Below are 25,545 nucleotides of genomic sequence, written 5' to 3' on the forward strand. Positions count from 1 at the left end.
TCTCTACTTTTAAGATCAGACTTAAAACATTCCTTTTTAAAAAGCTTGTAGTAAGAGTTGGATCAGGCAGCTGCTGTTTCCTTGAGGCAATATGCCTTCAGCTCATTCAGCTCTGGCTCTCTTTCACAGTGTTCCACAGTTTCTTCCTTTTAAACGGGAGGTTTTTCTTCTCACTGTCATCAAGTGCTTGCTCATAGGGACTTGTCTGAATTTTGGGGTTTCTGTACTGTAATATTTGAGATGACTGTTATTGTGAATTGCCACTATACATGTGATATATATACTATCCTGAATAAATCAATTAAAGTGTTTTATTTAAAACTTGTTAACATGTTAAGCTGATGTACACTGAGTTAAAAGGTCACCGATGCTTTAAACTGTCGGCCTCAGCGTGTAAAAGAATAAGAGAGTGATCAATAGAGTGGGTTGTTATGACTACGAGATTTATTCTGTCCTGATGCATCACGTGGACAGTGGCCAAGTGTACTGTTGTGTCATGTAACAATAAAACACAATAAGTTGGCCAACTGTCTATACATATTGAGAGGAATTAACTGATAGAAAGCCATTCCATTTGGCACTCCTGAGCCTCACTCTGATTTATGTATCTAACATCATCTAGATTCAGCAAATAATTCACCCTATGTCAACAACACATTGCTGTGACTCAGCAAGCACGGCTGAGCAGTGCTGAGTCAAAGCAGCCACACATGTCGGACTTCACTGTGTGCCTAAGGCATGCAAAGAAAACACAGACGTGCTATCACCTAGCGTGTCAGTGTAAAACTGTGGAGCACATGTGGAACCTGAAACAAGTGTACATACACACTGATGAGTGCAGAAACAACATAACTGACTGCAAATCTCTTCACTTCTCTCATTATGAATAACATTCAAATCTTAAAAAGTTATAATCACACTAAATGGCTTTACCAGTGAGTATGAGTGCATTTCTTTAAAGGTGACCTACTATGTTCATCTCCAGCTCTATATTTTTATTCCTGGACTCTACTAAAGTAGCTATGCATGATTCACAGTTCAATTAACTATATTGATTGAAGTACTCTATTTAGTAATCATTTATATGTTTCTGTTGTAGGATACATGATATTCTACTTCTAGTCTACTATACTTCTGAATCAGTGACAATGACATTGACCAAACAACCCAGCAACTTTTATCCCAGTCTTTGGCTGTTTCCAAAATCTGTCATCATAGACAGGTGTAGATCTGCAATTCAGTTCAATTCAATGCAATTTTATAGCGCCCAATTACAACAACAGATGCCTCAAAGTGCTTTATATTGTAAGGTAAAGATGCTACAATAATACAGGGAAAACAGAGAAAACCAACTGTGAGCAAGCGTTTTGGTGACAGCAGGAAGGAAAAACTCCCTTTTAAATTGATGAAACCTCCGGCTTAACCCTTTTCCGATTGAGGACCTTGGCCACAGAGTTGGACATGCTGATTCTCGTTCCCACTGCTTCACACTCAGCTATGAACTTTTCCAGGGCGAGCTGGAGGGCACCACCTAATGAAGCCATCAGAACCACATCATCTGCATGAGCCAAGATTCTGAGTGTGCTCAAGTGGAAGCCTTCCACCGTTAGGCAATGCCTAGAATTACTGTTGCTAAAAATTCTGAACAGAATCAGTGATAAAGGGCAGCCTTGGTAGAGTCCCACACCCACCAGGAATAAGCCTGACTTATTGCTGCCTATACAGACCAAGCTTTTGCAATGGTTGTATAAGGATCGAATGGATTGTAGCAACGGGCTATAGCACCTCCTACAGAGCAGCCCGAGGGACACGGTCTGCTTCTCCAAGTCAACATAACACTGGTTGGGTAAACTCCCATGCACCCTCGAGTATCTTTGAGAGGATAAACAAAGTTCAGGTAGAGCACCGCTTTCCCCTCCTGAATTCTCACAGTTTTCTAGAATTTCTTCAAGGGAGTCCGAAAGTCTTTTTCCATGGCCTCCCCGAACTCCTCCCACACCCGTATTTTTGCTTCAGCCACTGTCTGAGCCATTTTCCACTTGGTGGACGGGTGGCTCTGCCAGGTGTCCCCAGCGCACCTTCACTATACATTTACGTGCCCCAGGTTAATCCAGCACCCTCCCCCGCCACCTGATCCAACTTACCACCAGTTGGTCATTGGTTGAAACCTCAGCACCTCTATTCACATGTGTGTCTACGGCTGCAGAGGTGAATACATGATCACTAAACTGATCATCGACCTGTGGCCTAGGGTGTCCTGGTTCCACATGCATGCCTATCTGTCCATTCTTGCCTTTGACTCTCCCTGCCTGTACATGTGTCTGCTGTTTACTCTACCCTGAGTGATTGGTCACATGTGAGAAGCTTCTACTGTGTGTTTACATGAAAGCCCTGCTTTGTAACTTGCACAGACACTCTCAGAAAGCACTTTGAGCGCTGGCTGCTGTGATCATTTCTGAGAGGCTACGGTACAGGAACAAGCTTTGAATGTGTTAAACAAATCTATTGTTTGGGTTTTTTTCATCAAACTACCCACAGACTTGATGATTATGTTTTGAAGTCCTCGATGTGCAACTGTGCTGAATAATTCTGCTTTAAACCAGGAGCAGGGGGTATATAAAAAGTCATATTAAGCTTACATGAAAAAAGTCACGACATCTAACAGCTCAGGTTTATTTGTTTCTCGGTTGGCTTGAATGTTTGATTAAAAAAACAGCTTGATATCCAGCTAGGACCACAGCTATAGGAAATTCTAACTAACACTCAGAGAGGAGATATATTTGACTTTTAAAAGAACATGTAGGACTGCAGTTACTGTTACAAGTTACAAGATTTGAGATTCATTTAACTGATTACGTTTTCACTAGAAATGTATTGCCTTGAGGTCAGGGTGACCTGTATCATTTGTTATTGTGTAATAATCTCATCAGGGTACCAGCAGTCTCAGCTATTCTCATTTGTTGTTCTACTGGAATCGATTCCTCTAATTATTGCTAAATGTTCCTGAATTTGCCCACCATATCTACCAATTTAAATTTCAAGGTGAATTCATTGTCATCACATTGGTTGTGTTGCGATCCAACTGTGATATTGCCACAGCCCCATCACCATTTATACCACTACCACTAGCTGCAGTCCTTTCCTGAATGCTAAATGCCAAATGACACTCTGAAAACTCTGCTGCTGAGTACTGGAAGGAAACAATCAGTGGACTCTTTGTTTTTTTTAGCTAAATCTTTTCAAGTTTTTGCAGCATCTCCTTTTTATAAGCTTTCAATTTCTCAGGTTCTGCAGCAATGTATCACTGAAACAGTGGAAAAATCTGGACAACTATCTTTAACCCAGCCGCTGAAAAACTGAGAAGTGCACAATCAGCTAAAACACCACTAAAGGGCAGCTCCTAGCAGTGGATGCTACAATGGCAGCAATGACATTTTGTTCCTAAATCTAAACTAAACTGGACACTACGAAACACCGGCTCGAAACATGACGGGAGAAACACAACACAAAGACGCGACAACGAGCAGGGGATGACAGAGGACTAAAATACATGACGGGGTAATCAGGAAACGGGAGACAGAAGGGAAACACAGCTGGTACTAATTACACAGTCGAGACGGGGAACAGAGGCTGAACACAGAGCAGGACTGTCAAAATAAAACAGGAAGTACACAACAGACCAGAGACCCAGACTAGACACTGAACAGAGGGAACGCTGAGTACAGGGACAGGAGCGACATGAGACACGACTGACTGGGGAACAAGAAGGCAAACACGAACACATAACTAAACCTACACTAAACACGGGGGCACCAGAACGAAACCTATGAACTGGAATTAACAGAGCAAAGAAGGACTAGAGCGCTAGAAATACAAAACCGAAACAGTAGTAATAATAAACAATGATGAAATCACAGATTAATAATAATAATAAAACAAATCAAAACACTGTGTTACTGACTGATCTTCAGTCAGACTTTTGTCCCTGTTTCACTTCCTTAAGAATGGCTTGGTGATCAGCCAACTTTCCATCACCTGAAGGACTAGATGGATTTCTCAGGTCGGCTGTTTGGTCTGTTTTCTTTCTTTTGCTGTTGCTTAAGAAAATGACTTTCAGAATTCCGTCTATCAGTTTTTGTAGTTTTTTAAGCGTGACATTTCTTTTGGCCTCCACTTGTGCAGTTTTCGCAAATTGGACACAGTACACATTATGTTGAGATATGCTGCGTTTTCAGCTAATAGCTCTTTGGGACTCACCTTCATGGTGCATAAAAATGAAAACTATTTTATGCCTATCAAACTGTTACCTTTCATATTTTTCAAAGTTGAACTAAAGAATTGGGAACAAATTATGTGTGCTAAGTTATCCTTTGAGTTATGTGTCTTTCTATTATTGAATGATTCTTAGGTCAGTGTTAAAAGGCTTAACAAACAAAACACACTCCAATGATCAGGTACAAGAAAAGAAAATGAGTGACAAAGCAGTCAATGTCAAAAGAAACCCTTCAGAAAGACCTCTAGAACGCCAGAGGAATTTGAAATTTGCTCAAGACCACTTAAAAAATTACAAGAAAGTCTAGGAAGCAAAATATAAAGAAATGAGGGGTGGCTCCAAAATTTAGCACAGTACTGTAGATAGTGGAATGGCTTTTGATCTGAATATCTCATAACATGATGTAAACATGAGGTGTTTTTGAGTTGTGGAGGGAGGCAGTGGAACGTGAACCTTGTGGGCTACAGAGCTCGTTTCCATTTGTCGTCAGTGCCTTCTGATAAGGTATGTTTCTCATGTGTTTTCTCGGAGTCTTGCTGTGCTTTAAGCACCCAGGTGACAGATTATTCAGCGCTGTATGACAGAATGAGGCAATCAGTGACTTTATGGAGCATTAATCTGATGATGTGCTATGAATAGCCTGCCTCATTAATACGAGCAAACTACTTTGTTGTAAACTTCTGACACACTTTTTTCTTTTTTGGAAAAACATTAAGTATCAGCTCTATAAAGAGTTCCACAGAAAGCCAAAGTTGTTGGTATCTATTGTAACAGGATGTTTCATATTTATCTTTTCTGATGCATCAAATATAGCAGGTCTTGAGTATTTAAAAACAATATTCCAGTGTTTTTGTCATCTAACCAGCCAGTCACTTTCAGCCATTACTCATCAGTTCTGCATCAGAGACGCCAGCTTTGATAAGACTGTGACTCACCTCCACTTCTATGCATTCGTTTAGTTTCTTGCAGGTGGCTGAAATGGTCTCAGTGGTGCCAAACTCAAAGTACCACAGCTTGTTCTTCATTCTGAGGAGTCAGAGGGGACACAGAGGACAGACATTTTTTTTTTTTTGGCAAACATATCAGATGATACTCCCACTTCATAAGTACTGTGTTTTGAGCCTACAGCACGATTTGTTCGGGTGCAGTGGACACATATTGAAGCTGTCTGCTGCCTTGAGTCATCTCACATTTTCTGACAGTTCAGGACAGCTTGTGGTCATGTGACCTTAGAGTTCAAAACTCCATCAATGCACCCTGAAGCTAGAATGGGGACAGTAGCATTGGCAGCATTTAATACACAGAAAGTTGACCCCGCCATCTGTCAAACAGGCGTTCTGCTGTTCTCATCGAAACCACCCTGTGAGCTGCAACGTGAGCGTTGCCTCTGGAGGGGACATGGGGTGAAACATTGCTGGTGGTGGCTATAGTATCAGGGCAAACATTACTGTGATTCACAACATTCAAAGCAAACCATGGGTCTGACTGAGCAATGGTTCATTTCTGCCCTACAGATGGATTTGTCAGAGGTGACCCGATGGATGCATTTTTGTTTATATCTTTGTGTCATTCATTGCTGTTCTGTGACTGGATAGTGGCTGAATGATACAGTTTTCAGTCAAGGTGAAATATCTGCTTGATCAGTCTGGAAAGATGACCTCGAGTGCCCTTCACTGGTCCACAGTCAAAAATATCCTAACTTCATTCATTATTTCCTCTGGGGGTTTAATAGGACCTGGTTACAAGGTGTGCTGTACAGGTGAGTCTGGTTCACTTTGCATAACATACTGTGAAATTAAAGGTAGCAAGAAGTTAGTTGCCTTTTTGATCACTGGGCAGTGTGGATCTTCTTCATATGTGCTATAGACGATCCACAGTATTACGGCACTAAATACTCTGAAGAACTTTCAACCCTGCGAGTTCTAACAGTCTATATATACCACTGAGTTAAATCTGACACAGCCCACAACTATTACAACTGGGCTGTTTAGTACTGTGCATTACTCCTGTGCATTTGTAGATACTTTGTCTCTGCAGTTTTTCAATGGATTAGTGACAGAAGAATAATCATTGCCTCAATATAAGGATTCACAGATGTCAGCAAATTCCTGCAGGGAGATTGTCAAAACTATTGGAGTTGACCTGAGTGGATGTGCAAAGAGATGGAACAACTGAGGGACAAATATGGTTGCCTCTGAAATAAAAACAAAGAAATTGACAGCAACAAAGAGTAGAGACTCGAGAGGGAAAAAGTCCCAGCATTTTCCTCATGGCTGGTGCTGTATATAAAACATATACACTGGGACACCACCACAGGCATAAATGCTGGCAATAGCATCAAACACACACACAAGTTATATTTTAGGCTAAGCTGAGATTCATGGCAGGAGTCTAAATCAGCAATCAGTCATCTGTGGCGACACTAAACCTACACCATTAGAATACATCATTTTGTTCTTTTTAAATTCTTTGAACTCAGGTGACCAACAAAAAATAATAATTCTGACACACATGAAAAAGTCCCCCCCAAAAATTGGGGATACTGTTAAGGATTGGGGCCTGTCACTGGTCATGACTTCACGGTTAATGATCACTACATGTGAAGCACTAAACAGGGGGTTCCTAGAGCTTCTAGCTTTAACATGGATGGAAGATAAAGAATGACCCTGCATATTTATGCAATGACTAAAAGTGGTGCATGTTTAATGAAATCACAGTAGGTACACTGGTATGTGGAAATATTGCTTATACTAACAACATAGTTATTGATGCAACAGCTTTGTATAATGGAGGTATGACAGCACCAAGGTTAGGTGCAATCCTAGCCCAAGACAATAGGACATTTCAAACAGAAGCTCTTTAGAAAAGTCTCAAAATTTAACAGAGCAAAATAAGAGAAAGAATAATACTGAACAGACTTCAGACACAGCATTAAAATCTGTAATTACTCTTCACGTTCTTTAAAAGGTAGCACAATTGTCTTAAGCTGATACACTTGTTCACATGTTTTTCTTGCTGCTAATTGTCTTTCTGTGTCTCGCTCTTTCTCTTTCACCTTAATTCCTCCCCAGAAACCTCTGCTGCTGTCAAATCAGGGGATTATGAGCATATTTGAGATCACAATTAGGAACAGTTGTGATTCTCAACGAGGCGAGCTGCCTAACCTCATTAAGCTGCTTCCACTTGAGACAGCCTGTAAAAAAATGCAATTAACTCATGTCCCCCTCCCCCCCTTATGGACAGCGAGTGCAACAGGGAGGCAGACTACTTCCTTAAGCCTTTCCACCATTATTCCCATGTTTCTGCACTAAACCTAATGCAAAACTACAACAAAAGGGATCGTAAATAGTCTAAAAAGTCTAACACTTTAATCTCTCATTATTAGTCTCCAGTTCAGCGGGTGCTGAGCCCTCAGATGGCTTTCACAGCGTACTTGCAAAAAAGAGAAGTACGTATTAAACTTTAACAAGTTCTGGTTTTTAAGACGACACATCTCCTTCAGAGAAACCAAAAGATTCAACGAGAGTGTGGAGAACACAGATTGGTGCTGTAGTAAGGTATAAGGTGAAACTGTGCTGTTATGAAAACACAGTTCAGGTGCTTCACTACTTCAGTACTGCTTGGGGGCTCCAAAACCCTCACCAGTATACTGTACCTTGGAGTCTCTTGCCCTTCCTTTCAGATAAGCATCTGCTTAAATCGCTAATATGAAAAATGACTTTATGACCCCACCACGTCTTTTCAATCCCTCCTCCTCTCTCATACCTGTTGTGAAATCAGAAGGATACGAGGTCAGGGAGTAAAACTAATTAGCAGAGAATGTGTCCTGCCTTTGAAAATCAGTGCACACAAAGCGCAGTGCAGTCAGTGGTATACAGACATATAGGTACTCCCATTTCTATACAAAATGGAGTATCTATATACTAAATTGGTTTTCTGCAAGCAGAAATTTCACCGTGTTTGTCTTAAACAGTGTGAAAAATAGAATAGCCCTTTATTATCATTGTACATGTAAAACGAAATTGTAGGTGCTCCACGATATAAACAGTAGACAGCAGGAATAAATAACAAACAGGAAAAATATATGAGGAGGGATATTTACAAAACAAATGACACAGATACCTGTCTGAACAGAGAAAAAGCAAAACAATGGAAAGACAATACTCGAGCTTGAAGAAGAACTGAAGGCTAACACAGTGCTGGCTGCAGGGTTTTTGGACAGCTGGTAAGAAGGTGCTGATATCTGATCTCTGATAATCCAATCAGGCGATCGGTGACCTCAAGCTTCATTGACCCATTCTTTAAGCTTGACAAAGCAGCTTATGAAGATAGCTACATTTACAAACATCAGGTGAGAAAATATATTTTTGGTCAGATATACACTTACACTCATCATGGACATGAATGTCAAGTCAAGTGGCTTTTACTGTCATTTCAACCATGTGCAGTGGTACAGTACAGCGTGAAACGAGACAACGTTCCTCTGAGACCCTGGTGCTACATATGACATATAACAGACGAACACAGGACTACGTAAAGTGCAATGTGCAAAACTTGCAAAAAAACAAGACAACACAGTGCAACACTAGACAGAACAGGATGATACAGACACAAGACAGTGCAATGGAAATGTGCAAAATACTGAGTATTATGCAAAAAGTAACTTGTCATGTTTTTAATCATTTCTTTGAACTGTTCTTACTTCAACATTGCATTGATTGTAAAATACACATCTTTAATAACCTTAGAAACACATTTCTTTTCATCTGAGAGTGACAGTTTGCATCTTCTTCCAGACCGTGGCCAAGTGGTGACACATTCGAATAACTTGTACTTACATACAATTAATGATGAACTTATACTGTTGGAATCTGCAACTGTTTCGAAATGTCTCCAACTCCTTCTTAGATTTTCACTTGGACTTTCCCGTTGTTCAGACTGCTGCTCAATCTAAGTGGTGCTCTCAAACAGAAACTGAAACTACCAGTTGTAGCCAATCATGATCACTAACAAGAGGTTAACAGGTCTTGGCCTCATCAAATTAAAACACACTGAGAACCCTCAGCACCACTTATTAAATGATTTAAGTGAGGGTATCTACCTATTTGAGTGTACATACTTTTAAACCTATGTGGATTAGAGAAAGTCAAAAATAAATTCAAACTGGTGCACTCAGTAAAAATGTATTCTGTACAGTCATTCCAAAAAAAAAAAACAGTTTAAAGAAATCATTAAAATCTGAATGTACACTGCATATAAACTACTCACCTTAACAGAATAACAGTATTATTTTGACTTAGAAGAATGTATTGTACAACACAGCATTACTAAAAGGACTCTTACTATCACTGACGTTTATTTAATATAGTCAAAAGAGAACGTGGAAAAAGATCAAACAAGTGAAATATCAGTGAACATTTGTATCGATGTGGTTTTTAAAAAGAGAAAAACTTCCCCAGTGTGTTGTGAACCTTTGCTTGCGTACATGTATGTCCTTGTCTGCACAATAGGAAGGGAGTGGATTTTCCCTCTGAACCAGGGGGAAAAAGAGGGGAGAGTGTAATAATAACTCAAAATAATTCAAAATTCACAAGTGGCGCATAAAAGCTTGGTAATTTGGTAGAAATGGGACAGATGGGAGCTTATTAGAGATGATAATATCATTCTGAATTGAAAGGATAAATCAAAGTAGTGCTCAGCAGCTGAAAGGGATCCTTTCTGCTTTTCCTTATTTCCCGTCGTATATTTTGAACTGTGAATCATGCAAAGCTACTCCAGTACAGTCCAAAAATAAATACATGAAGCTGAAAATGAGGAGAATTGGTGAAGTAGTATCCTTTTTTTTGACTAAAGTGCAGCTAATAATGACACTCTTTCTAAAATACATCAGAAACCAATACAAGCTTTCCCTAGTCCAGTTTCTGTAAATTAATGTGCACGTTTGCACATTAAATATATTGATAATTTCTTGGTGCTCATAATGCTTAACATGGTTATAATAATGTATATAATTTAGATACTATTGTTTCATCTCAAACTGTGAGGCAATCCTGAGGCTTTTTTTCCCAATAAGAATGAAACATAACAATAACTGCTGAGCTGGTGTTATTCAAAGAGGCCATAATGACAGTCAGCTAATACCAACTATACAGTGCTTTTGAAAGAAAGATGATTTATACTAATCCCTGAGATTTCCTTTCTGGATCTACACTGGCCAGATGTTCAAACTGGTAAAGCGCACAACCTTTGTGATCCTGTCATCATCAGAGGGGGGAGGAGATGTCTGTATGATATTCTCCATCTCATGCAAACCTTCATTTAAAAAAGCCCTCAGTGCCTCAGGGCTAATGCCTCACATAATAAAGACAGTTAACCATTTAAAGCCTGAACCATGACATAACTGCTAATACTAATACTTTCTGTTAAAGGAATGTTAATTGAACTTTATGACGAAACAAAAAACACATATTAATAAAAATATATGACTTTTAATCCATATCACATTTGTTACAGCTGAATTTTTTATTTTTTATGTATTGCTTAAAATGTATTGTACTATTTAATTTGGTTTTTCAGGGGGAACATATCACAAAAATCTCAAATATGACATAAATGTGATGCTCTTGGCATAAAGGGGTTAACCCGTCAATGTGTCATAACATTCTATTAAGTATTATTGATTTCATGTTTGAATACATGCAAGCAGTCTTGCCAGGTCAGACTTCCTAACATTTTGAAATCATGTTTGATGTCAGCACAAAGTCTGCAGCAGCTCACCCTTTAACAGGCACCAGATGAAGATTAAAGGCACATCTTGTACAGCCTTCAAAGATCTCTGTAATTGATCTGTTAAATTCTTTGGTTACACTTGGGCATAAAATCAACAGAATACACCAGCAAACACTAAAGAGAGATTAACTATGTCACATCAAATCAGTGATTTTTCCCCCGTTTTAGAGGTGTCACTGGAGCAAAACATTCCCAATATTTACTGATGCCAGCGGTGTACATGCATAAATGAATCCCATTCAAGTGTGTAACGTTCAGTAAAACAATCCCAGACTGTGCAAAAGTCTTGAATTAAGTCAGGCAAAAACAGTTTCTGCAGTTCTATCAGGCTTGCAAGTCAATATTTAGTAGGACCACATTTATTCTTTGACGTAGCCTGAACTCTTGTTGGCAAGCTTTCTTGTAATTTCACTAAATAGCACACAGAAATAGTTCTCCAGGCTGCTTGAAGGATATTCTAAAGCTCTTCTTTTCCTTCTCTGTCAAGATGAATCTGCACTATTTCAATAACGTTGAGGTCTGGGCTCTGGGCAGGCTAATCCATCACTGATAGTGTTCCATTTGTGTTTTTCTATTCAGGTATGACTGTGACTGGGAGTGTCTTATCATGCTGAAAGTCTTTTCCATTCAGATATATTTCGAGATGCCTGTACTTGTCTGCATTCATAATTCCATCAGTTTGACAGGATCTCCAACACAACTGACTGCAGCCCTAAACCATGACATAATGACAGAGCCTTCGCCATGCTTTACAGGCTGCAGACATTCACTGTTGTACCTCTCCGCTGGCCTCGTCTGTACACACTGACATACGTTTAAACCAAAAATGTGAAATTTTTGCCATACCTATAATAATTTGGCATACTTCAGCATTTTCTCCCTGTTTCAGCCACCCTTCCACTGACACCATTTCTGATCAGACAACTGAATCAGCTTTAGCTTTTCTCTGTTATAATCTTATGATATTTTGTCGAGCTAAATTTTAAACATTTGGATGCGTAAATTATGACTAGAATTAAATGACAATTTATTCAAAAGACAATGACTGAAACTCAGATTTAACATTGCTTTTTATGGAACCAGATCAAAACCAGCTCTGAACAAGCCCTCCAACTGCCTCGGTCACAAAAGGGGAGCACACATATAACTGATCTGAGGCTACGTCCACACTAGCCTGGATAGATTTGAAAACGGCATACATGTCTGAAAACGCTCTGCGTCCACACTGTCGTTTTCATTCGTTTTCACAGAGTTGTGCGTCCACATTGAAACGGCGAAAACGCTTACGTTCCAGTACTGCGCATGCGTGAAACGCAAGACGATTCGACCTGCCTCATTTCTGTCTGCCGTTTATTTACTTTCCGGCTCTTTGAAACGTCGCTGCAAAATGTTGAGGAAAAGCACCAAGTTTTTTAAATGGACTAACAATGAGGTGGAGTTGTTGCTGCGAGTAACACAAAAGTACAAAGTTGCAAAAGCGAGTGAGAATTAAAGAATTTGAAGAAAAGCTGTCTGGAGCATGTACAAACTGATATTAATCTTTAACAGGGCTGTCAAACAAAACAAATGCTGTATAATGCTCTCCGCTATCTTAGTTTAACTGGTCACATGAGTGCAATGACTAAAATGTGTCATCGTTTTCGAAAAGGCTCCGGGTTCGCTGTCCACACTGTGACACGAAAACGGCATTTTCAAATGTATCCACTTTGGAGAGCGTTTTCAAAACGCTGCGTTTTCCTTGACTGAAAACGCCGTCTCAGTGTGGACGGGAGGCCAAAACGGAGAGAAAAAGATGCGTTTTCAAACAAAAACTTATTATTGTGGACATGGCCTGAGTAAGAGCAATTAGGATAGATGATTTATACTGCTTAAGTATTTAAAAATCACTTTTTAAACTTATTATTTCTTCTCCTCCCTGAAAATGTTCCAGAATGGATAACACACATTTTTGCACACACAAAGGCTGCATTGTCCACAGCATGAGAAATGATTAGCACCTGGGCTTCAGGCTCCTGGAGGTCTGGCTACTGTGACCATCAGATGCTGATGGAGCTGCACAAGCTGAGGTGTCAGGAATCACACATCCCCCTTGTCCCAGTAGGCCTGATGGGTGGGTGAAGTCAGAGTCTGTGATAGTGGAGGATGGTTTGTGGTGCAAGTGTGTGAGAGAAACACACATGCAGACAATTTGGGATTGTGACTGACAGGAAGTACAATAAAGCACTGAGCTGAGTGCTACATGTGGCTATGGGCCTCTCTCGCCAGGTCAAAGGTGATTTTATCATGCGCTTACCCACAGAGAAAGAAATGGCTGGGTCTCAACACTGACTCCTTTCAGTTTTAACTGCTGTAAACATGGAGGGGTGTTTACCCTGCCAAAACTTCAGTCACGCAACAATAGAACAGTTGCAGCTGTCCATCAACTGTCTTGTGCTCTGCTGCAGTACTGAAAAAGGAAATTCACAGAAGAACAATAACCTCCAGCACCGGCTAACTGTAAATATTGTACAGTAGGCTGTCGGAGCATCACCGCACTCTCGCTTGGAGCTACAGTTTGATCTGTGTCACAAGAGGCTCTCAGAGCAATGGAGACAGTCAAAAGCAACATCCAAGAAGATTTTGTAGAAAAGCAAAGAGCTTTAAAGGTTACTGTGTTTAACCTCTGGGTTTATGTGGGCTAAATATGTCCCACTGTCCACATAAATGCTTTACATCTTCTAAGTCTGCCTAATGGATCAAAGAGAGGGTCCGCTGAGAACGGCGTATCTTTCTTTTATGATGCTGGAAACAGATATGGGACCAAGGATGGAAACTTCAGCATTAATTATTGAATTTCAAAGAGTAAACAAGCCATCTCTCTTGTACCCCTTCATACCCGCTTCTCTATTTTTTTCATTTTCCACAGTATGTCAGCTAATTAGCTGTGGAGTGAACCAGTGGAATACATGTTGTTGCCATCATGCAAACAACATGAAACACAGAGCCTGGTTCCCAAGTGACTGAGCGGCATTCAAAACAAGCTCCTACACTGAACTGAGTATTCAAAGTACAACTGCACATTGCGACGAAGGCAAGGCCGCTTTTACTCTCTAATTAACTTGTGATTTCAAACCTTCAGAGTGGCACGTTCAGGGATTGTGCTTTTCGGTGCACTTTAGCACAATCACACATGGTCAACAGTAAACAAAGAATAGCTTTTAAGCAAACGATAGGTGCAGATCTGCATGCAGCCACACTGGGGACACTTTGCATAATTTGCTTTGAGAAACTTGAGAACGTTCTCACATTCATACACACCAATTGTTTATCACACACGGCCTCAGGCTACAGTAAAGAGAACAAGCAAAGCAGGATTTCATCAACAGTCATTCCCCTCAGGGCAGCAGTTTGTCTACAGAGGCTGATGCAGTCTGCTGCTGTTTGACTGTTCTTCTGAACGACTGCTTCACAAGTGAGGTAAAGGGTGCTGGACTGAAAAGGAAGCAGCTTTTTAAACATTTTTTTGCTTTTCGTGGGTCCATGAACACTTACCCTTTTGTGTGTGTAATTTAAATTAACATGGATATAAAGCTTAAATGCAAAATGTTCCTAAAGTCGCATTCGGTTTATGTTTGATTCCATGATATCACAATGAGTCCAATCAACCTCCAGGGCTCAAAAATGAAGCCAATGCGAGGCTAGAGTTCCTCTAATGGCCACATGGGCCTGACTAAAAAGCAAGTCAGTCCCCACAGTTTTAAAAAAGATCAACTTCATAACATCAAAAATCACGTTTATAGCCTGATGCAAAATACAAACAGATTTGGGACATGACATGTAATCCAGCTGGCAGCAACCATCAGAAGATTGGTCGTAAAGGGATAGACGACAACATCAGTAAGATAAAATCAGCCAGGGTGTGGAGTTTAAATGATGCTCGCTTGCTACTAAAGTTTCCAAAGTGTGCAGAGAAGAAATCTCACATACTATTACACCACCAACTGCAGCCTGGACCATTGATACAAAGCAGGATAGATCCATGCTTTTAAGTTGTTTATGTGGACCCTGAATGTTGCAGGAGAAATGGAGACCAGGCAACCAATCTTCTGTCCAGTGTTAGTGACCACATGCTGCCCAAGTTTTCATTCTTAGTTTACAGGAGCAGCACCAGGTGTGATTTTCTCCTGCTGTCTGCTTCAAGGTTTGATGCGTTGTGTGTTATGAGATACGCTCGGTTGTAGTGAGTGGTTACTTGATTTGCTGTTATTTTCCTATTTGAAACAGTGTGGCCATCCTCCTCTGACCTCTGACACCAACAAAACTTTTTCAACCAGATAACTGTCGGTTACTGTATAGTTCCTCTTTTTCAGACAACTCTCCATAAACCCCAGAGATGCTTGGTTTAATAGACCAGCCCAGCTAACACCAACAACCATGCCACATGCAAAGTTACTTAAATCACCTTCTGCCCCATTCTGATGCTGGGTTTGAACTTCAGCAGCTTGTCTTGATCAAGTCTAAATGGTTGATAAGATAATTGCATTAATCAGTAGCTGAACACATTTACCTAACAAAGTGCCCAGGGACTGTAAACGTGTCCACAGAGTTTATGTTTACAGCTTGTGAATCAAGATTGCTAGTGTTAGCTGATAAATTAGCACTGTGGCCCCCAAAAACAAGGATGGCAGCAGCAATGACACAACTGAGGCTTCAAAATGCAGAGTTGACGTTATGGGGGCTATGTCCATCTTTTAAATACAGTCTATGTTTAAAAAGAGATCGATCAAATTTGTGAGTAGCCTGTGGTTTGAGGCAGAGGGTATTTTACAAGGGAATAACTTCATTTTTCTAATTGTCTACTGTTTGTCTTCTTCATTCTGTGTTTGACAGATGAAACTTTACAATGGGTCACAAAGGCCACTCACACAAACATTTTCTTTATCTCAACAGAAATTGTTCTAAGATAGAGAAGTCAGACAATCCAATAGCACTCTGGTTTTAAATGTGCTATACAAATAAAGTTGTATTGTATTGTATTGTATTATATGTAATGCTATTTAATTGTCTGATGGTGGATGCTGGTGTGGTGTTGATACTACAAAATTCCAAACGCAGCCTGTCAGAAGGCCTTTTGTATTGCTACACTTATGTTAAGAAAACAGTAGTTCTTTGAGATGGTCCCACAGTCTGTGTGGCTGAGACCTGTGATATCTACACAGTGCCTTAATGTTATGAAAAACAGAAAAGGCGCCCCACAATAATTTTACACATGGGGCTAAGGTTAAGAATTTTTTTCTCAACATGCAGAAAAGTTTGATATAAAAATTCTGATGTCATCCTCAAGCTACTCTCAAACTCCATTTGAGACTCCAATCCTGATTTTGTCTCATTTACACGTCTTCCTGGTGTGGTGAGATTGAATTCATCCATCGGAACCAGGCGATGGTATTTCATCGACTCTGGATCATCGTGACTCTCTCTTCTGACCTCTCCCTCTCTCTCATCAGACTGAAGCAGCCACCCAGATGATGTAACTATTAATTAGGCTGCTGAGCTCTTGTTTTCCTGGCCTGCCATTTTAAAGGTGTCTTCTCTACCATGAGAATGATGCAACTCCCATTTACGTCATCACAGCCTCACTCATTTCTCCTGCTGGATGTCTAGACCATTTCATAATTAGTTGTGTGCTCGAACAAGTAAACATTAGAAAATAAAATGAAGAAATTAAAAGCATAGCTCTTGGAGTACTCTAGCAGAGTTTATGCAACTCTTCTAGCTCAGTCCCTTTTAACTCAAATAAGGCCAACACCGCCAATATATCGACCCCTCTCTGCAGCAGGTTTTGTTCTGTTATTGATCGGTGACAATTATGGAGTACGAAACTGGGTTTCCAGATTAAAGTGCTAGGTCACTCGTTAGTTATGAGGTTTTGTATCATCTCATGGTATAAGGTTGAGTGCAGGTAAACTAATTTTTGCAGTAGCAAAATATTATGCTAAATCCCACTAAATATCTCATTCACTAACCTGCTGTTAAACTTCTCAGGGTGCTTCTCACGCATCAGATGAAAGCGATGGGCGATTGAGGCATCCTGGAGGAGAAAACAGAAAAGACATTGTGAATTTCACCAGATACCCTCCTTGATGCAACTCCAAAGGGGGATTTCCAGCTTTACCAAGCAAATGTGTTAACTACTACACTACCGAGCCACAACATTGATACAAAATACAGCTTTTAAATTACTTCATTTATGAAGGGAAAAGGATCCAAACCTACCTGGCCCTGTGTAAAAAAATAACTGCAATCAAGCTTTTGTGACAGCTGGCAATGAGTCTTTCATATAGCTCTAGAGAAATTTTATCCCGCCCCTCTTTAAAGAATTTTTTAAAATTCAGTTTTGTTTTTTCTTTTGTTATTGTTGTTTTTTTGAGCATGAACAGCCTGTTTGAGGTCATGTCAGGTCTATTTAACCTCCTAAGACCCAAACTCTTCCACGACATGCATTTTTAATTTCTCTTTGATATTTGGGCATATTGGGGCCCGATGAATGTAAAAACAAAGAATTTCCAGATTTTTTTTTAACCTTATTTTTGTTTTTAAGAAAAATGAGAGCCACAAATGAGGATATTCATTTAAAATTTTGATAGAACAGTAGCAGAATAATGTCCTCGTAAGTGGATATCAGGCCCATGTAGAGCAAAATTGAGTATTTTGGTCAAAATAACCAAAAATGTGATGTCCACATATGTGGACGGCAGGTCCTAGGAGGTTAAATTTGTTGTTTTTAAGCCATTCATAGTAGGATTTACTGGTTTGTTTTAGTTCTGCTCAATAAGCCAGAAAAACACAAATCGATATTCTTGGATATTCTCATTCAGGATTTTCTGGTAGAGAGCAGAATTCATGGTTGCATCAGTCATGGAAAGTCATCCAGATCCTGAAGCAGGAAAGCAGCCCCAGACCAACACCATACCATCAACACGTTTGTTTCTGCCAGACGCGACGAGACTCCAGACTGCTCCAGAAATCTCAACTTTTGTCACTCCAAAGAATATTTTCCCCAAAGTCTTGGGGATTGTCAAGATGTTTTTGTGGCAAAGGTGAGATGAATGTTTGTATTCTTTGTGCTCAGCAGCCGTTTTTGCCTTTAAACTCTCCCATAGGTGCCATTTTTGCCCAGTCTCCTTCTTATTGCTGAATCATGAATACCAGTCTAACCTGAGACATCTGAGATCTGCAGTCTAGATGTTGCTCTTTGTTCTTTTGTGATGTTGTGGATGAGTCATCAGTGCATTCTTGGAGTCATTTTGGTAGGCCAATGTTAGTGCCATATTCAACAGAAAACTAGCTAGTTTAATCAAAAGTTAAACTTTTCCTCTTTCCTTTTTTTCACTTTCATTTTCATTTCATTTTCTATATTTTAAATAGGAAGCAATTAATTGACTGGAAGAGGAAAATAAGTGGCAGATTTCCCCCCACTTGAAATTGCTGTGCATGACGACAGTGTTTTGATCAAGCAATAATTTGATCCGGCACAATAACCACAATAACCCTTCCTACCTCCTGCTGTAATTCAGTCTACAGAGCACAAAGACACTGAGGAGTATAAAACTACGGCTAATGACACATTACAACACTGAACTGAGGGTCACAAGTTTACTGAAGCTGGTCTTAGACCGGACCCCGCCTTCCTGCCCCGTGTATTTAACCCCTGACCTCTGGGCCAAAGGTGAATGTACCCCTGATCAGTCACAAGAGCAGCCTCAGTATGACCCCTTAAAATAGGCAAACAAACAACAGCAGCCGCCAGCAGAGACATAATCAGTGTTTGCCATCTGAAACCAAGAAGAAATGATATTGTCCTCTGCTCATTTTGATTCATTTTTCACAGCCTGACAGTCACAAGAGCCCCTTATAGTGTTTTATGTGAAAGTACACAGCTTTGTTTCTTTTTACCTTTTAAAACTATTCAAACATCATATTAACTCTACAAGCCAGATAAATAACAACAATGGCAAGTTCAATTAGCACTAAGACTGCAGACGCACAAAAAGACCATAAACATGCATGAAGACCCGCAGCATGCAAAGAAACACACACAGATTTGATTGCATGAGATCTGTGACACAGAGCAGTCCTGATCTGAACTTTGAGCTTGACCAGAGCTTCTTCTTCTTCTTCTTCTCAGAGGATCGTCTTATTTTATTAATAAAACTTTACATGGGACTATTTGGATAGCAGGATGTTAAAGTAATACATAAGATGTTTAATAATTGACTATCTTTTGATTGACATAGCATTTAGCCTTGAGGATGCTACACTGATGTTAAAAAGAAGAAAAAGGGTTGATATATACCGTTGGAGTTACAGTAAGAGCAAGATAAAAATAATCTGCAGTATTTACTCAGACACAATGTTCATCCTCTAGTTCACATGTAAATATAATCCCTTTACAGCTTATTTGCATGTTATTTTCATGCTGCCAGGCTTCTCATTTAAAGCAGTCCTTCCACTTAAATATTGTAAATAACAGTTCAGCACAACACACATGTAATTGAAAAGTTAATACTCTCAATGCCCTGCAGCTAGAGAAGATGCAAATGAGGGGGAAAAAAGTCCCTGACAGAAGTAATGACCATTTTTACCGACCAAAACATGACAGTAATGATGCACTGCTACATTAAACATGTTACCTTTACCAAAGGACAGAGGGAGAGAGAGCGAGAACAGATTAAGAACAAGAACAATGCAAATGCTTTTACAACAGATACAGTGACGCTCAGTGAGTAAAGATACCAGAACGATGTATCTACACGGGTCTGCATGAAGGAGTGTGTGCGTGCCTGCAGGGGTGCTTTGCTTGTTGCCTTTCTCTGAGTATAGTTGTAGTACATTTCTACGTGGCCTGTGTTTGTGCCTTTGATTATGTGAAGATGGTGTGCAGTGGAAGACCTAAACTGCTCACCCAATTAGAAGTTAGAAACAGTCGTACTGCTGCTTTTCCACAGGCTCAACAAAAATGATGATTTGTCTTTACCTTTGATTGGGCCATGACCTCTCCTGTTAACAACTAGAACTAACCCAAACCCTCCAATTATTCATCACTCACTAATAACAATAATAAAGCCCCATGTTTTTGGACATTTCATGCAATACTTGAAGGTAGCCTATTATTTATATGAAAGCTGATACAATTTTTTGCTAACTGCACAGAATCATAACTTCATCTTCTAAGGGTGTCATTTACTAATTTTTATCTTATCTACTAATATCACTTAGATAAGCTGCGAGAAAAATAACGAGCATGCATCTTATAATTTGGCAAAGATGTAGGTTTTGGAAGGTGAAGGTGTACTTTCCACAGTACAGTATTACAAGAAAAGTGAAAAACAGGAATTTGGATATTTGTAAATTCTTGTCTAATAAAGTCAACTCATTTTAGATGCTTGGTAATAAGGGAGGACAACCCAATATCACAACAGAGTGTGTAATAGACACGGCGGTCCACTGTCTTCCTAAAAAGTTGCAGTAATCTGCAGTAACAGAAGAGCGAGGTATTTTGTTTCAAGCCAACATGCAAATAATCACATGAAAGCCTTTAAACAGACTATTTTTTAACACATTTACATGTATATACATATAAGCACCCAAGCTTAATAGATTCTGGTGATTAAGGACCCTGGAATGTACTAAACACGTTTTTTGCTCACTAGTGACTTTGTGGGTTTAAATATATCATCACCCCCTGCTGGTCATGTAATTTGTGCATGGAGTCATGCAACTTCTGCATGCATGCCCATTTCACGTGTTAGAGAGGCAAAGTAGGAAATGGACACAGTGGAGTTGCTTGTCTATTACATGTTTTGCGGTGACACTGGGTTGGGGAGGAATATATTTAGACCAAAGTGCATCCTATAATTTTGACAGGTGAAAGCACCTGTGATGATAGGCTGGCATCCTGCCTGCCTGTCCAGGTGTTTCAGTTTGGTGCAACAAGGACAATGGAAGGCTGTGACGAAGCAAGCGGACAGGTGCGATTACAAGCTTCCTCACTTGTCACCCTGAAAATCATGAATGGACGCTACCGCACTTCCTCAATCAGACACTAGGGCAATGTTCTGAGATCTCCATGCATCAGCAAATCTCACACCTTAAAATAGACCTGCATCTGCTGCTTTTACAGAAACTGATACTGGAACCTGGGGAGTAACGAGACATCACAGGCAAGAGGACAGACATAACTTAAAAACCTTCCTATTCTGATCTAATGCTAAGGTTACTCATCACATCAAAAACACATAAACATGTGAGAATTCAATGAGGGCAAAGTGTTTGTTTTTTTTTAAATTGTGCCCAAGGAGTCGTTTGTCACATGTGTACAAATGGTGGAGTTTTGTTGTTGTATTGATTTTGGTTTATCATGAGCAAAGTCTGTAGGACAGCATATGGATCAGGGTCAGACAACAACACAAAGTAGCTGCAGAGCTTTTTAAAACATGACAGGCTGTTCCATGTCACTAAATCTGCCCCGAATCCCCCGCTACAGGCGATCACTGACCAGCACAATTTTTACGCATTCTTTCCTCCTGATAAATCTGGCAGTAACAATATGTGACATTTGCCATTGCCTGTAGTTGCCTATGTGATCAAGGTTGGTTTGATCTTGCCGTTTGAAGTTTTGCTCATGGTGTGTGTGGGGCAAAGAGGAGCTTCTAGGGGATGGGTGAGGTGAACAGGAGGAAAGGAATAGAGAGTGACAAACAACAACAAAACTGGTGGATGGAAAATGTCACATCAGTGGGGCCCACAGTACCCGGCAGAGGAATACATTGTCAGTGTGCCCCTATTATGTTTTGAGTCCCTATAGTGAGGCACTTTGTTAACTTAATATCAAAGAGAAATGCCATGATACACTTGTACTGGAATGCTCAGTTTAGCATGCTTGATTCAGAGAAAGCTAAACATTTCTATATCACTTATGAATTGATAGACTATAGTAATAACTATAGTAATTAGTCATGTGGCGCCCTGGATGGGGAAACACCAACCTCACAGTATCACCCCAATGGAGCACTCTGCTCTCAGACTGCACACTTACTTGTTGTACAGTATTTAAAAGTGGAATGGGAGACAGAGGTTTAACTAACACAAGCTCGCTAATGTTAGCTAATTTGTGCATCACTGAGCCACACTAACGCCATAACATTATGACTTGATATTCAGCACAAACCATCATGGAACGCTGTGCTTTGGCGAGTGAAAATCTACTGTTTTATTAGTCCTTTAAGGAGGACTAATTAGTCGATGACTATGCACCTGTACAACTTGGCAACTGCTATAATTGTGTTATGAAGACATATTTAAGACTTTAAAGATTGTCTAGATGTGTCTTTTTGAGTCCACATGTTAGACCATCCCTGAGCACTATTCCCCCTGTCTTTAAGACCAGCCAGGTGTCACTCAGCACGGTCATTCATTACTGTGGTAACCTGGCCTGAACCTGGCAGACGCTGACTTCCTGTGACTGATACTTCCCCTGACCTTCAGTCTGTGCCAGAATAACTCCGTGTCCCTCTCTCTCTCTCTCTCTCTCTCTCTCGCATTTTCTCTATCTGTCCCTCTCTTTCTCTCCTTCTCCTTTACCCTCTCTCACACACACACACACACACACACACACACACACGCAAACAAGTTTTCTCGTCTCTGAATTACCATTTATACCAATTATGCTGTTCTTTTTCCTTTCTGTCATATGTATATATTTATATATATATATATATATACACTGTTCCAACGATGGATGTTCATATTACATCATTAAAGTTTTTAATAATGAGGTCAGTTTATGTATCAGCTTTTATCATCTTCAGTTTTAAACCATAGGTTTATGATTTAAATTCTAAGTTATTGTTTAAGCCCTCTACTTGGTTATGGTCCTGTCCTTTTGTTTGTTTTTGTTGTGTCTGTGTGTGTGTGTGTGTGTGTGTGTGTGTGTGTGTGTGTGATTTTGAGTTTTTTAAATTTTTCTTTAGGTTTTTTTTAACTGTTTTTATTAGAATAATTTATATTAGTCATCCTGTCTTTGAGACATTCCAGCCTGCAGTATTTTGGGTAGTGTCATGGAGAGACGGCTAGGGAAAGGTGAGTATCATCTGCATATATAATGTATATTGTGCCTTTTAATAATACTGGGAAACACATTATGCAAAGAGAAAAGGTCCTTGCATAGAACCCTGCAGAACTCCATAATTAACCTTAGTGTGTGAAGAAGGCTTCTCGTTTACTTTATGATTCACAAAATAAAGATTCAGTATGATTCATACTACTTCAGTGCAGCACCTTTAACACCTACGGCGTGTTCTAATCTCTGTAGTTAAATATTGTGGTCAACTGTATTGAACGCTGCACTGACGTCTAACAGGACAAGCATAGAAATGAGGCGACTATCAGAGGCCATAAGAAGAGAATTTGTTACCTCTATTAGTGATGGCTTTTCAAGCAATGGTTTAATTACTGTCACCTGAAAGGTGAAAGGTACTTAAGCAAATTAACAGAGATACACTGATCATATTTACGATCAAAGCAGTAATCAGGACGTCTTTGAGCAGTCTTGTAGGAATGAGGTCTAACAGACAAGATGATAATTTGGAAAAGCTGAGTAGTTGATCTGGTCTATTTTGTTTTATTTAACATACTCACTATTCAGCTCAAGGAGGTTGTCCAAGAGTCAGCTGTTTCCAACATCAAGCATGAACTTTCTGTCAAAAAGTTTTATAAGTTCTCAGAAAATGTAGTTTGAATATCAATAACTGGAAAAATGTTATCTAAAGGAAACGAGATTTGGTGATATGACTGAGCAATTTTGTAGTGAAAAAGCTTTTTCTGGATCAAGATGGCAAGATGATATGCATAAGGATTCAAGAAAGGAACAGTGGTATCTATAGTGAACAACATATTATTTGCCCTAATGTAGTTCCTCACTGTCCTGGTTAAAAAGCAGCCAGCGACTTATATTTCCATCTGAAGAGGCTCACGATGTTCTACACCCCCACAGTCAGGGACTGCGGTATGCAATAGGAACTGGCCAGTAACACTGTTATTGGAATCAGCTTGCACTGCACACCACTCAGCTATGTGCATTCAAGTGCAGACACATAAATACACATCTACACCCGTGCACCTATCTAAAGCAACTTCCACACAGGGGCACACACTGCAGAGGGATCAGCTTCCTCATTGAAACATGAGGCGGCATCTTTAATGGCTGCTGACATGGTGTGATTTCCTTCTCTCAAATTCTTTTCACAAGATTCTTTCCAGGCTGCAGGTCAAGTGAAGAGACTTTAGCAAGTTGTAAATGCAGGCTCTGTACAGAGATGGTTAAGTCCTCTGTATTTATTCATGATTGTTTTTATGACCTTTATGAAGGCATAAATCTGGCTTAAATTGAAAGGTGAAATGTCATCTTTTCAGGCTATTAGAAAAACTTCAATTCAATCTAATTTTAACCATCTACCAATGAACGTTTACATATGGAAGAATTCTAATGTAAATCTGTTAAACTGACTAATTTATTTTATTTGGTTATGAAATTGTTACGATTAAACAGTCACACAACAACCACTCTAGATATTTTACCTGTGATCACAATCTAATTATTTATAGTTTCAGTTATTAAACCTTATTTATTTATGGTCCTTTGTTTTTTTCTTTCCCTTTCCTGTGCGTCTTGTGTTCCCTCCATCTTCATCTCCCTGTTTTGTTTTGTTTTATTTGTGAGTTCATTCTTAGTGTCCCAGTGCAGTGCCACGGTGTCAGCTAAGGGGTCACCACAAGAACTTTTACACAGAACAACACTGTATCATTCTGTGATGGTCCAGTGGTAAGCAAGGACACCTCACTGCGTGAATGGGAAATCTGAGAAGTTTGGAAAAGGAAATGTATTTTTTCAATCAATTATATAGCAACTTCTTTCTCTGCATGTCTTTTCAGGGGAGATGAAAGAAGGTTTTTCGCTTCTCACTTTGACCATTGTTTTGGCAAAGTTGTAAATATGCTTTCAAGTTTAGTTCGATTTCTGCTACGTCGACAAGTGTATGACCAGTTGCGTTATACATTATGCTGTAAGTGATGGAGCTGTAAAATGCAACAGTGCAGAAATATATGGAGCTGCTATTGTTCTTACTGATGTTCTTACTGTGATCCTCTCTGCCTAATGTAATACTGTCAGCCCCCACAGTGAGCTCACTGCTCAATGCGGCAACAGCAAGGTGCTGCTGTCAAAGCTACAGTGTTTGAATTGATTTAATCCTCATGATACACACAGCTTTGTGATTTTTTCTCAATTATAAAACTATTTCCTGTGGAACTATGCAACTTGAAAAATTTCCTACCAGTACAAAATAAAGTGTTATGTCATTTAAAATCACAAAATCATCTTATACCTTCTGCTCAACAGCTCCAAGTGCCTTGACCGAGCCAGCCACATGCTCCACACTATGTCA

The 25,545-nt window shown here is 39.7% G+C and overlaps 1 protein-coding gene across 7 annotated transcripts in view; it reads right to left on the reverse strand.

The window, feature by feature from the left end:
• Window positions 1-25,545, reverse strand: part of dgkg (diacylglycerol kinase, gamma) — a 141,602-nt gene that overhangs the window by 36,225 nt on the left and 79,832 nt on the right. For all 7 annotated transcript variants that reach the window (XM_019353241.2, XM_025903505.1, XM_019353240.2 and 4 more), the window contains 2 exons: window positions 17,068-17,132; window positions 5,209-5,299 (listed from right to left, as the gene is read on the reverse strand). In XM_019353241.2, coding sequence (XP_019208786.1) covers window positions 5,209-5,299; window positions 17,068-17,132 — 156 coding nt within the window. The remainder of the gene's footprint in view (window positions 1-5,208; window positions 5,300-17,067; window positions 17,133-25,545) is intronic.

Source organism: Oreochromis niloticus, linkage group LG16, assembly GCF_001858045.2.
Source record: "Oreochromis niloticus isolate F11D_XX linkage group LG16, O_niloticus_UMD_NMBU, whole genome shotgun sequence".
NCBI lineage: Eukaryota > Metazoa > Chordata > Actinopteri > Cichliformes > Cichlidae > Oreochromis > Oreochromis niloticus.